Here is a 13,033-nt window from a genome sequence, read left to right on the forward strand (position 1 = left end):
ATGAGAAAAAATTGAAAAATAAATTATGTATATGAGTAATAGAGTAAATAAAAAAAATACATACTTTTTTTACTTTTGCGTTTTTATACATTCACTTTTCCGCCAAATTTTGAACGGAAACAAAATTAGTCTCCGAAAGGATTTCATATATGTCCAACTTTACTTATGCTCTATCTATTCTCTCTAACTAAACATCAAACTTATTTTTATATACTCATTTTTCACTTCCATTGTCTCTTATACACTTGCATTCACTTGGAAAAAAATTACTATTAGCTACAGTATTAGTGGCTATGGCTGAAAGTCATAGTAAATTACTACTATTAACTATGGTTAAATAAAATCAATATAAAAAATTAATTTTTCCATCATGATAAAATTATTTGTCACGGTTGAGAGCCATGACAAATTTTTTAGCCACCCTAACAAAACTACGACCACAACTGTTGCATAGTTGTGGTCAATAACTATTGCTACGGTTATTTGTTATTAAACATGACAATTAACCGTAGTTAAACATTCTAACTTTTTTGGTGATTTCATCCTAATCAAATAAGTCCGTAAATTTGAACGGATATCGCAATAATTTAATCATAGATTGATTGACATTAAAAGCGGGGTCCATAAATCAACGATTTCTTCAGCACTCATACCTTCAGCTCTCGTTGCCAAGGACGCCCAACTCTTCCTTACAATGCCCCTTTCTTTCATCTCATTTTGTTGTTTGACTTTTTAAGTTTTGATGATGGATGTGGGCTCTGGGACCAATCTAATTTATATCAGTTATGGCCCACTGTCAGAAATCGTGATAACGTGAACTACTTTTATATAATTAGTCGTCATTGATTAATGGGGGTATATTGTTCAACGTTCAAAGAAGAAAACGTGCTCCCTCATGATGGTGTTGCACATTTGAGCATTTACTCAAACTTATCTGATTAGCCACACATAATGCTTAGGATACTTTTCAACAATGTTTAATCAGTTGGCGAAATTGAGATTTTATGATTTTAGAGGTCACGAGTACGAACTCCATCTTATGCGTAAAATGTTATTTTTATTAGTCTTTGTTAGATATTGATCGACAGAAATAATCATATTTAATTTATTTCAATCAATTCTCTTACTTCACGAAAAATGTTAAGGATACCTCGCTAATCGCTATCCTGTTGTGATAGTTTGATTGCCAAAACTGGAAGAAATTTGAATAGCATTATACTTGTTCATCGAATCGAAACGAATGCATTATTGTTTAGCATTATTCTGAATTCAAAAAATATGTTTATGAGTTTTGTTTTATTGTTAATCGAATCGATTGTGAACGAACTTTAATTTAATTGACAAGTAGAGCTCAAGTGGATTGATACTTTTTAAATTCGATACTTGATTGAAATTCATAAAAAGAAAAAAAAAAAAAAAAAAGCTTGTTCGGACTAGATTTGTTAAATTTAACAAGTCAAACTTGAAAAAAAGGATTTGGTCGAAAAACTTTCAAGCTTGATTTGAGCTCGATTTGATTAATCCGAAAATAACAAAATATACTTCAAATATCAAATTATTCGAGCTCGATTCATGTTTGATCCAATTAAAATTCGTTTGATCTCGATTACATCATTAACCAAATAGAATTCAAACATAATATATAAATTCAATAATAATTCAAATAAATTTGAACTCGACTCGAATCATTTAAATATTATACTTTTATTGATCGAGCTGAGCTGGCAAGCTTATTGAACAAATAAAAAATGTTGTTTCAAGCCTGGTTTCTGAAGTAAGATGGTCGTGCTCGAATGAGTTTCTTCGATCAATTCCAATTGAGTATCGAGTAGTTTGATTATTGAGTATCAAGTAGTTTGATTTATTTTTCAACGTATCTACAACTTACTCTAATAATAATCTAAAGGAAACTTTCTCTATATATATAGGTATTATTTAATTATAAAAAAAATAATTATTCTCTTCTCGCTATTTGATTAATCATTGTACAAATAATTGAAGTCCTAGATCAATTTGTCTAAGTATTTAATCTATTTTGTAATAATTTCCCTCTTCTTTATAATTTCCCTGTAATTTAATATTTATTGTTTAATTATTTATTATAATAAAGGAACAATTATTAATTAGGTGTGATGGTATAATTTGCAACGAGGAAAAAAAATTCTAACTCTGATCGAGTTTGATCGAACCTGAATTCAATTATATAACAAATGCAATACATTTGCTATGAAATTAATGTACAATTAAAAAAAATGACCCATCACATCACATGGCATGTATTACATTTGATTTGTGATTGCTGATTCGGATAAGAATTTTCCTTGAAACGATCAAATTTACACAATCGAATCCATCTCTACTATGTGTTCCAGAACGTAGAGAAAAATTGCCTAAAAAAAGAAGATATTTATTGAAAAATACACAGCAATTCTTCTGTGTATATTACATCGATGAATTTCTCAGAGATGGTTAAATTAATTCTCGTCTTTCATTAGGAGAAACCATTCTCTTCTTCCTCGGATTGGGGGGCGAGGGGGGGGGGGGGGGGGGGGGGGGGGGGGGGGGGGGGGGGGGGGGTGGCTTGAATCAAATCAAACATCGACAAACAAACGAATCAATTTCAAGAAATGTGCAGCTTAAAACAACCTCAACATCTGCTACATAGCATGAACACTCACAACTATGATGTAACTCAAATTGCGAAAGGCAAAACGATGATATTTACATAGGATAGCAGTGTACCGATAGTTTCAGGACAGCGAAACAGACGATAGGGTGGTCTTTATCTTACCGTTCTTCATCGGTTTCTTGCTTCCTCAACAAAGACCTGTCAGTTTGGACACTGCTTTCATATCCGCTACTGTCTCCTGGTTCGGTTATGCGCTTCTCCACTACCCTGTCTTTCATGCTGTCACGATGTGATCGACCATGCTCCCGTCCACCCCTTCGCTCCTATACAAAGAATCGAAAACAACAGAAAATTTTCAAATGAGGTTTAGCCAGATCGAACCAATCAATGGCAAGTGTTATTGTGCTTTTCATATGATTGTTCACTCTCTTATGACTATACAAGTCAACAATTGTATGGTCCGTGTGATGCAGTTACTCATGTGATCACTTTAGTTCAGCAGAACACAGCCCAGTCTAGAATTTATAGCCACAGCTCAAAGTTGGCGAGAAAATGTGTAAATTTCCTTAGAAGAACTTCCAAGTCAAAGACTTATATAACGCATTTGATGTTCACCAACATACAACCACCAAGTTGGGAGAACGGACGTCTAATTGATATAACTGTAACTCTAGTTCTATTGCATAATTATGGAAATTCTTACTACGAGGGAGCATGCCCGGAAAGAGTAAACTAGGTTAATATGAAATACATACTGTGAATGTACAGTCTCCAGCGTGTGATTTGTATAATTAGATAAGTCAAACTTACATCACGGAAGGGAAAATCATCAGCCTCTAGCATGTGTACTACGTGCCCCATCTTCGGCCTCTTTTGGGCGTTCGGGTCAACACAGCGTAAAGCCACCAAAAGGGTTCGTTTCAATGCTCTCGAAGAAGGCTTCTCATGTAACTTGGGGTCCAGAACTCCTTCCGAATTCCGATTCGAAACCATTGTTTTAAGCCAATCAACCAGGTTCACCTGTGAATTTCGACTCATACGAAGTTTAAAATACGGAAGTAATGAAACCAATGGTGGCAAAATGCATTAAGCTTTATGGTTGAATACGTACCTCCCCTGGGGGACGGCTATAATCCACTGGATTTCTCCCTGTAATAATTTCCATTATGAGAATGCCGAAACTATAAACATCACTTCTCTCGTTCAACATGCCAGTGCTGGCGTATTCTGGAGCGACATAGCTAGACAAGAACAAGCAGCCAAAAGCCAGTCATTTTTCTATTTGTTTGGGGTGTAGCAGTGAGACAACAATTACATCGTGAGACAGATGACTCACCCAAACGTTCCCATAACTCGTGTGGTGATGTAACTCCTTTCTGAGCCTATGAGCTTCGCCAGACCAAAGTCTGATACCTTAGCATTCCACTGTTTGTCCAATAAAATGTTGCTCGATTTAATATCACGGTGAACAACCTTAGGTTCAAGACACTCATGTAGGTACGTCAACCTGAGGAAATCACAAAGCTTTAGTTACTATACACCGTAAAAATGTGTCCAACAAGTGCTTGAGATTGATAGAATTGAAAATTAACAAATTTGCATTTACCCCTTTGCCGTTCCAAGAATGATGTTCATTCGAATTTCCCATGTAAGAGGGCTATAAGGCCCTACGTCACCATGAAGCCACTGTTCTAAGTTTCCATTATTGACATACTCGTACACAAGCATCCTGACAGACGGACATCCAAAAGTTACAAATCCATTTTAAGATCAGTTTTAGTATTACTTCACATTCTAAGGCATTCGTTCAGGTAACAGCACATAATGTCAGTTCCTAGAGCAAAAGACAAATAAGAGTATAAAGTTAACCCTGAAGTTTGGAAGTACCTATGAGCTCCTTCAGCACAATAGCCAAGCAACCTCACCAAATTCTTATGTCGAACGCGTCCAATCGCTTCAACTTCGACCTTAAACTCCCTCTCTGCTTGACCCCTGAACAAACAATCAATTTCAGACCCTCAATCAACAAACAAACATCATTCCGACAAACATGCAAAGAAAAGCTCGACTTAGAAGGGATAATACTTTCGTCCTCTGCAATCTTCCCTGTCCAAACATATGTCATTATCCCAAAACATAATGCAAAAAAGTATAGGAATTCACAAAGAATTGGGCAAATTTCACATTCACACCATGAAATTGTTGAATTTATCACTTTGAACACATGCAATGAGATTTAAAGTGCAAATTACAACAGATCCTACAAAGACCACTTGCATGAGATTCAATGCATACACATATTACAGCAGAAATTGCATCAGAAGATCAGAATTTTAAAGCTTTTTGTATCAGATTACCTGTTATTGAGCAAATTCTTGACAGCCACATTAGTATTATCCTCCAAAACACCTCTGTAAACAATTCCATAGCCTCCTTCCCCGATCACATTCTCATCAGCAAATCCGTTGGTAGACTCCTCGAGCTCCCTTAGAGTGTACCAATGGCCCCAGCCCAAGTGCGAAACTTCTGGCCCGGGCATGGCAGCACCCGCCTCAGCACCGGGCCGGGCCTCACCACTCCCATGACCCGATCCTGAACCCACCGGGCCGACCTTCTCGGGGTAGGCAATCCGGTGCCCCTTTCCAATCTCAATGTGGATTCTCTGGTCCTCACCGGGGTCGGCTTCCGGAACTGGGTCGGACCCAGGTGCCGGGAGGAGCAGCTTCGGGTTCGTCTCAGGCTTCCGGGTCGGGTCAACCCGGATTTCCTGGATTTCCCTGGAAACATTCGGGATGGCGGAATTCTTGTGAGTTAGCAACAGTGATGAGGTCTTCTTGTTCCTTCTTGAGGTGAACCAGAGAGAGATGAGGAAGAGGAAGATGACAATCGCCGCACCGACGCAGATTCCAAGAACAACCCACAAACGCAACCCGAAAATCGAGGTCCGTTTTGATAGCTCATCGTTCAGAAACGCTGGCTTCCCATCAGACATTCTCTCCCCCGTCCCTCACACAGCACACTCAATCAATTCTATCTTCTTGCTCAGCTCATAAAACCTCTCTTCTTTCTGGCTATTTGACTTGCTCAGCACACAGGGGCGTAAAAGACAGAACCATGATAGTGAGTAGTAGCAGAAGAAGACACTGAGGCCAGTGGGGGTGGGACGGGGTGGGGTGGGGGGTGGCTGAGGCAAGCTGTAATGATGGGACTTCAGGGAAATGGAAGAGGACCCACTAACATTTCCTTGCTTTTAGTCAGCAACACATAAATCTTGAGTTTGTTTTGTGTATGAATCCATTAATGGACACAACTATAGTTGTTTAATACTGCAAGAATACTACCAACAAGTAATAAATACACAACTAAAGTAGTAATTTAAGTAGTGTTTTAGGCTTTGTTTGGTTCGGCGGAGGAAAACTGGAAAAGGCAAGTGAAAAAAGAGAGGGGAAGTGAAGTTAAAAGGAATAGGAAAGAATCAATACTTTTTCATTAAATTGTTTGATACCATGAAAATAGAAAGGGAATTTCAAATATTTTCACATACTTTATATCAATAAAATCGAATGTCAAATAAAAATAATTTTATAATTTTTTTATTATTTTGTACTAAAAATAAATTAATTAACACTAAAATAATTTAAAATGTCAAAAAATTAAAAACTAAACTAAAAACTTTATTAATAAAAATACGCATCCAACAATAACAAGAATAAAATAAATTGAGTTCTTTTTATAGATTAATTATGTCTGCAAGTAATTACTTTCTAGTCTTTCAATCTTACTAGTAGTCGCTGCACACAAACTCCCACGAGCGCCAGAAAAAATCGTAAAGTCGGATGAGACGGAAAAATAAATTATAATAATGAATTTATTAAAAATATTAAATTAGTGTTACCGCCAACTTATTTTAAGAAAAGAAATAAATAAAAAGATAAAATTTGAATATTTTAAAAAATTGGTACGACAAATTTTTTTTTAACAGTATAAATACTTCCAATTCTAAATTCTAAACTGAAACAAGATTGGGCTTTAGAGAAATCTTTTATACCTCTAATTTTACTTTTCCTCGTTCATATTCTCTAACCAAATATGAACATATTTTTATACATTCATTTTTCACCCGAACCAAAAACCTTTTTATTAGCTACCAAGCCGACCACCACTATGTGCATTGGGTGCTATATTCTTATTCTTTCTTCTTTTTTTCCTTTTTCCTCTTTGTTAGGTTGTATTTTGGATTGATATGAGGTAATAGCAATGATTGCTTTTGATGGTTGGTAGGTGGTGTGTATTCTCTTTTATTTTATTTGTATATTTTTGGAGTGTATTTCTTTCTTGGTTTTTGTTGGGGTATTTGGTATAGATACGGTAGATTGGAAGTTTGGTGATGATTATATATATGTGGAGATAGTTTTAGTGATTAGTTTATTAAGAGTAGGACAAAGCTCTCTGATTTTATGGTGGTTGTGCAATAGAGTTTTTGTTCTTTTTAGTGGAAAAAGTATTATTTTAGTCCGTTAAGTATGTTTAATTTTAATTTTAGTTTGATAATTATGTTCATTTTTGTTTAGGTCCAGTAACTTACGAAATTACTTACTTTTAGTCTTCTTGCAGTTTTTTGGACAATTTTACCCCTATGCAACTTTTGAAAAGCAGTTTTAGTCCATATGCACTCATAGGGGTAAAATTGTCCGAAAATCTGCTAGAGGACTAAAAGTAAGCAATTTCATAAGTTATTGGATCTAAATAAAAATGGATATAGTTATCAAACTAAAATTAAAACTAGACATACTTAGCGGACTAAAATAATATTTTTCCCTTATTTAGTCAGAAGGGAAAAAGTATGACATGAAGTTGCAGACTTATAGTGCCTTTGAGGAGAATTTTGAGCTTAAATACCAAAAGTTAGCATGTAAATAAATGGGTAATGGGAAAACACAACAACAATTTATTGCATTAATTCTTGATCTATAATGCATCAACAGTGTATAATTAATCTATATTATATATATTATATGAAAGTATGATTTTCTCATGTTTTTCTTCTTATTGTGAAAAGATATTTATATTTTTAAGTAATATTTTGAATAATAATAAATTAAAATTAGTTTTAGGAGATAAATTTCTATTAAAAGAAAACTACTTAAGAGTCCTAAATCTAATGTTTCTGAATTACTTCGACATTAATGATAAATATATTCAACTAAAAAAAGTAAATGGAAAATAATATTTCTACGTGATTGATTTGTTAGAAATATTAAAAATATTAATTTATTAGGCACTATAAAATTTAAAATGAATAGTATTAGAATAGTATATAAAATTCAAAAATTAAATATAGATGTGTACCAAATTTTTTGTCACACCATAAGGTCGAAGGAATTTTAAGAAAAAATGTTAAGATCAATAGGGACTAACCCTACAAAACAGAAGTTAGTATTCTGATTATTAACTCAGTAACGATTTTACTAAAAAAGAGTAAAAAAAACTTAAATTAAGGTGAGAATAATGGTAGGAAATGATGATAAAGTGTATGTATTCGTGTAAAGTATAAAATACAAGATCAAAATAACCTAAACATCGAGAGAGAAATGAGAATAAGTGACAGTTTGAGAGTGAGAAATGATGTTACCAAATGACTACACAAGACTTCTATTAATAGGAATGTACAAAGCAGGATACGGGGGTTATTGTGTAGTACCATACGCCGTTGGAAAGCCCTTTGAGTTGGCCATCATCTAGAAAAAAACCTTTTGTGATTCGAATAAATATTAAAAGAGATATGACTATTTTACCAAGTCATGCCAAGTCTACCTGAAAATCTGGGAATCTGTTACTCGTGGATTCCCAACTTATTTGCCATCAATCTACTAGGAGCCGCTGGGAGATATTATAGGAGATGTATTGTGTCCGAAAGACCATCCATTTGTTATAAGATTGGCAAAACCTCCTAAAAGTGTTTCGACTGGTTTATAATTATCTACAGATGTCGTGTCAGTTATTTTAGTCAATCTTCTCATTGCTCGAGCCTAATGAGGAACTTTGCACCTTAGGCTATATGTTAAAGGTCAAGGCACCTTGACGCCTACAATAAAACTAATATCATCAATGCATCAACCATAAACTCTTGGATGGAACAAATATCTCAAACTTTTCTTCTTAGCACATCCTAATAACACATTATTCAATAATAGTGATTTATACGAAAAATGGGGAAAATCATTTAAGAAATATTTAAACAACACATACACAGAGCGTTAACTAAAATAACACAAGTCATGCATCCAATACAAGTCGTTCAGAAAACCAAAACCTATAGGATTATCAGTACAAAAATGAAAGAACCATGATGTCCAGCGCAAGAGACAAGTATAAAAAGTTTTCTCTTTTAAAAAAATCAAACAACTTAAATACGAACAATGTTGTAAGTACATACTCAACCTGACAAAGATACTCAACATAGGAATACATATAGATGTACTCCAATCAATACATCCATTACACCAATTCATGTAAAAACGGTGATGGAATAGTGTTGCTCACTTCACAATCAGTGTGACGACATTCACTTGGTTGAAGTATTTTAGAGAAATGAGACATTTAGATAGAGGACAACCAGCAAAAAATACCTTCAAACATTTCGCAATCAGAGATCGACAAGGTTTTCGTCAGAGGACTCCACAAAAGATTTTTTTATGCTGATCATGTGTAGTGTTTGGTCGTGAGTGGAAGGAGAGTTAGGGAAAATTCGTAATTTTAGTCCTATGCATATGCGGTGGTACTTTCATTCCAGCACGAAATCATTTTGATAATTTTATCCTATCACCTTAAAATTTTCACATATTGAACATAAAAATAATTGAAAACGTACTTTATTCTGCCATAAGTGTTGAAATGGAAGAAAAAATCATGGGGCTTGGTTAAGAAACTTTTGTAATGAAGATGGACCTTCTCAGCTAAATACATGAGTTTTGAAATTTGTAAAGTTAAAATTAGGAAGGCCCATTTGAAAATAAAATCAAAATGGGTTGTAAGTATTCGAGTGGATGAGCACGAAAATGAAAGTTTAAAGAGAAAAAAAATCGAGCTTTCTTGCAACTTCTTATTCTTGCAAGTTGTGGTCGAGTGTTGCTAATATTACATACACGTTTTCAAGTTTGTTTTATTTATTTACCCAACTTAAAAAACATGAATGTTCAACTACTTCAATATTTTTAAGTATGATTTTATAATTTATATACTAATCAAATTAAGTTCAAACAGAGCCTCAAAGCCTGTCAAACAAACAAATTCATTATGTTTGGATTTGTGTTTTAATTATTTTGTTTTGTGTTTTAAAAATAGAGAGAGAAAAATAGAGATAAGTGAGTGTTGATTTCTTTTTCGTTGAAGAATTAAGAAATCAATTTCAACTGAATTTTTATAGATCGATTTTAATTGAACATGAAATAGTTTGATTTATTTTTCAACCCTGCTCTGACTTCAAGACATTTCTTTAAAGAGGTGTTGAAAGAAAAATTTGCATGAGAACACCTAGTAGTCTTGCACTTAAAGATCATAGTAGGCTTTTTCCTGTTTATTTGAACAGATAGGATCGCAGTCTTACAGACTTCATCCAGACTTCCAGTACGAATTTCACCCCAAACCTCAACTGTTTCGCAACAAAGAAGTGCAGCAAAGACAACATAAACAATTAAAGATCATAGGACAGATAAATTGTCAAATGTTCGACAACAATTGAAATTAAATTAAAAACAAAAAAAGGTTGAATTTTCAATAATCTAGTGCCATTGATGGCTTAAACGTAAAGCTGGAAAAGGTTCTATTTTCACTTTAAGAATCATTTTAAACTCAACATGTGAGCAAGATAATTTAGGAAGGGGGAGAAAGGGGGAAAAAGGACATAGAAATGCCATCAAGCCCGCTTGAAGTTGAGAGGAACCGTGGCCTTCATTGTTTTAAGTTGGCGAAACACGTCTCCCAATAGAACTGGAGGTCAAGACAGTTTGAATTGGCTGGCCACGTTTCACGTAGTCAGACCGGTCGTTTTACAAATCGGGCACAGGTTTTTCTGCGTCAGCCATTGTTTGATACAGTCGGTGTGAAAATCATGGCCACATTCTAGCATTCCAAGATCTTCTCCATCATTGTATTCCTCCTGCATCAAATAATAGAGCAGTGCAAGAAAATGAGTGACAAATGGAATTAAACCATATTTCAAGTGGAAGAAAACATCCATACTCGACATATACTGCAAGGCTCTGTCTCCGCCTCGTCTTCTGCTTTGCTGCCTACATATTTCTGTTGCTTCAAACGACTCGCTATGGTTTCTTCGCTCAATCCAGTGCAGACGTTTCCAATGCGCTCTTCCAGGGCCAATAACTCCTGGAAACAAAACTGTTGAGATTGAAAATACTGGGAAAGTATGAGAGGAAGATGAAAAGGCACTGCCGCATCCCCACCTCATAAGACATGTTATCAACATCCAATCTCATATCCCGATGTCGATCATGAATATCAGCAAGTCCAAAAAGGACTGAGTGATCGAGGATCATCACATCCTACCAAACACAACGAAGATAGATGTTTAAGTTGGGGGGAAACAAACATGTCACAAGAGTACAAAGCAAGAGAATAACTGCAGTTGGGAAAGAGAGGGGGGAAATGGTGAAAGGGCTTGTAGAGGGTTTTGCCAAAAAGAAGGAATGAAAATATAGGAGAAACTTTAAAACATGGGTTGCCAATCAATTAAATTAACTAATTCGTGCAAACACATTTATACATGCCACTGTTACAAATGTAACTCTCGACAATAATTGCTCTTAGAAAAGAGAAATAGCAAACCTCAAATCTCAGGCCCTCTCCTCTTCGCATGAGATCCAGGACATGGCGTATCTGCTAAAGACAGCAAACAATTAGTTGCATAGTTATTGTAAAGATTCCTCGTATAAGGAATAAATCAATATCATCAACTTATCTACATGAGTTGCAAAACTGGCTCAAAAGAAAACTGAAGGATGATTAAGTTTGTATCAAATGATACTAGAAGTCTCTAAGAAAGTATATTTCAAGCAAAAGTCAACTCATCATTTCCAGTAAAGCACAATTACACTTGCTGTCAACAGCACAATCTGACAATGTTTCCTCCAAAGAGTGAGCGTTTAAAGACCATAGAATCATCAAGTTGAAGTACAAAGAAATCAGCAGAACATTAGTACTCCTTGCTTCTAATAGACCTTCGACGGGCCAATTACTTTATTGTGATTCATCTTAGCCACCGATAAAATTTTAGTCCCTCTAGCTCCTCGGTTTGTCATTTTTATGCAGAATGTGCTGCCATTTTAATTTTGTGACACCTCAACTGCTCATGTACAAAACACACGACCATTGAAAGCATTACCAGTTTGGCACTATATATTTAAATCTTTTACAGCTTGGTTCCCTTAAAGTTAAAATATTTAATAATTTCAGTTGCCGACACATGTGCAACTCCATTAGCAATCAACCGAGAGTTGAGAGTAATTACTAAATTTGTTGAAACAGGGAAGGACTACTGACTAATTTTTAGTTAGGATTTCATTAGATGGATTAATTTAAAAGAGTGACTAAGATGAGGGGCCAAAAAGTCTAACTATCCCAACCTCTAATTAACCAACGTCCAATAGTCTTCTTCTATAGAGCTTGTCCTCATCCTTATAATACACACAAGTTCCTTTTGAGTTCTGTGGCTATAAGAAATGCAGAAGCTTCTGTTCAGGGAAGTAACATACTTGTTCCACTTATGGGGCCAAATAAGGAGAAACATTTGAAATAAATCTCTTTAGTATCATTTGATGTCATACCAAATCCAAGGGCCTAACATTACAAATAAAAATCAATTCCCAATCTACATGGACAGCTTTTTAAGAATTAAGTATTAAAGCCAATTTCATGGTTATCATATCAAAACCTAGCGCGCAACATTACAATTAAAAATCACATCTACATGGAAAGTTCTTAACTAAAAGGAAACATAAATCAAGAACGCTACTTGATGTCGTACCAAATTCGAGGGCCTAATGTTACAAACAAAAGCTCCTCAATCTACATGGACAGCTTTTAAGAATTAAGTATTAAAGTCAATTTCATGGATATAATATCAAAACCTAGCGCGCAACATTACAACTAAAAATCACTTCTAATCTACCCGGAAAGTTTTTAACTTCAAGGAAACATAAATCAAGAACCCTATTCGAATCATTAAATAGCAATGTGTCGATAAGGCCTACTAACTTGACAAAAAAGGCAGCCAATATGAAAATACCAAGCCATAGGCAAGTTAGATTCAATAGTAAGAGAGGTGGAAGAGTTCTGTGTCTTGGACAGCTTTCTATACTAATACTTTAGTTCAACAAGAGGGAGTCT

The 13,033-nt window shown here is 34.9% G+C and overlaps 2 protein-coding genes across 4 annotated transcripts in view; both read right to left on the minus strand.

The window, feature by feature from the left end:
• Nucleotides 2,594-5,807, minus strand: LOC105155483 (probable serine/threonine-protein kinase At1g01540). The gene is made up of 7 exons (XM_011071362.2): nucleotides 4,987-5,807; nucleotides 4,517-4,621; nucleotides 4,236-4,358; nucleotides 3,966-4,136; nucleotides 3,741-3,870; nucleotides 3,440-3,649; nucleotides 2,594-2,952 (listed from the first exon to the last, which is right to left on the minus strand). The coding sequence occupies exons 1-7, from the start codon at nucleotides 5,619-5,621 to the stop codon at nucleotides 2,788-2,790; spliced, it is 1,539 nt and encodes a 512-aa protein (XP_011069664.1). The 5' UTR covers nucleotides 5,622-5,807; the 3' UTR covers nucleotides 2,594-2,787.
• LOC105155484 (probable E3 ubiquitin-protein ligase RHG1A) overlaps nucleotides 10,300-13,033 on the minus strand; it is a 7,738-nt gene continuing 5,004 nt past the window's right edge. For 2 of the 3 annotated variants that reach the window (XM_011071363.2, XM_020698795.1), the window contains exons 3-6: nucleotides 11,474-11,527; nucleotides 11,092-11,190; nucleotides 10,871-11,014; nucleotides 10,300-10,787 (exon numbers count right to left, since the gene is read on the minus strand). In XM_011071363.2, the coding sequence (XP_011069665.1) occupies nucleotides 10,656-10,787; nucleotides 10,871-11,014; nucleotides 11,092-11,190; nucleotides 11,474-11,527 (429 nt within the window). In that variant the 3' untranslated portion in view covers nucleotides 10,300-10,655. The remainder of the gene's footprint in view (nucleotides 10,788-10,870; nucleotides 11,015-11,091; nucleotides 11,191-11,473; nucleotides 11,528-13,033) is intronic. The other variant, XM_011071364.2, reaches the window with a different exon arrangement.

Source organism: Sesamum indicum, linkage group LG2 (genome assembly GCF_000512975.1).
Source record: "Sesamum indicum cultivar Zhongzhi No. 13 linkage group LG2, S_indicum_v1.0, whole genome shotgun sequence".
Lineage (NCBI taxonomy): Eukaryota > Viridiplantae > Streptophyta > Magnoliopsida > Lamiales > Pedaliaceae > Sesamum > Sesamum indicum.

What these genes read in the sequence shown, in the direction of transcription:
- LOC105155483 (XM_011071362.2), bottom strand. Translation starts at nt 5,621, where the DNA reads ATGTCTGATGGGAAGCCAGCGTTTCTGAACGATGAGCTATCAAAACGG. An exon ending in AAGAATTTGCTCAATAACAG is followed by an intron (nt 4,622 to 4,986) that starts GTAATCTGATAC and finishes TTGTTTGTTCAG; the next exon opens with GGGTCAAGCAGAGAGGGAGT. An exon ending in ATTCTTGGAACGGCAAAGGG is followed by an intron (nt 4,137 to 4,235) that starts GTAAATGCAAAT and finishes TGATTTCCTCAG; the next exon opens with GTTGACGTACCTACATGAGT.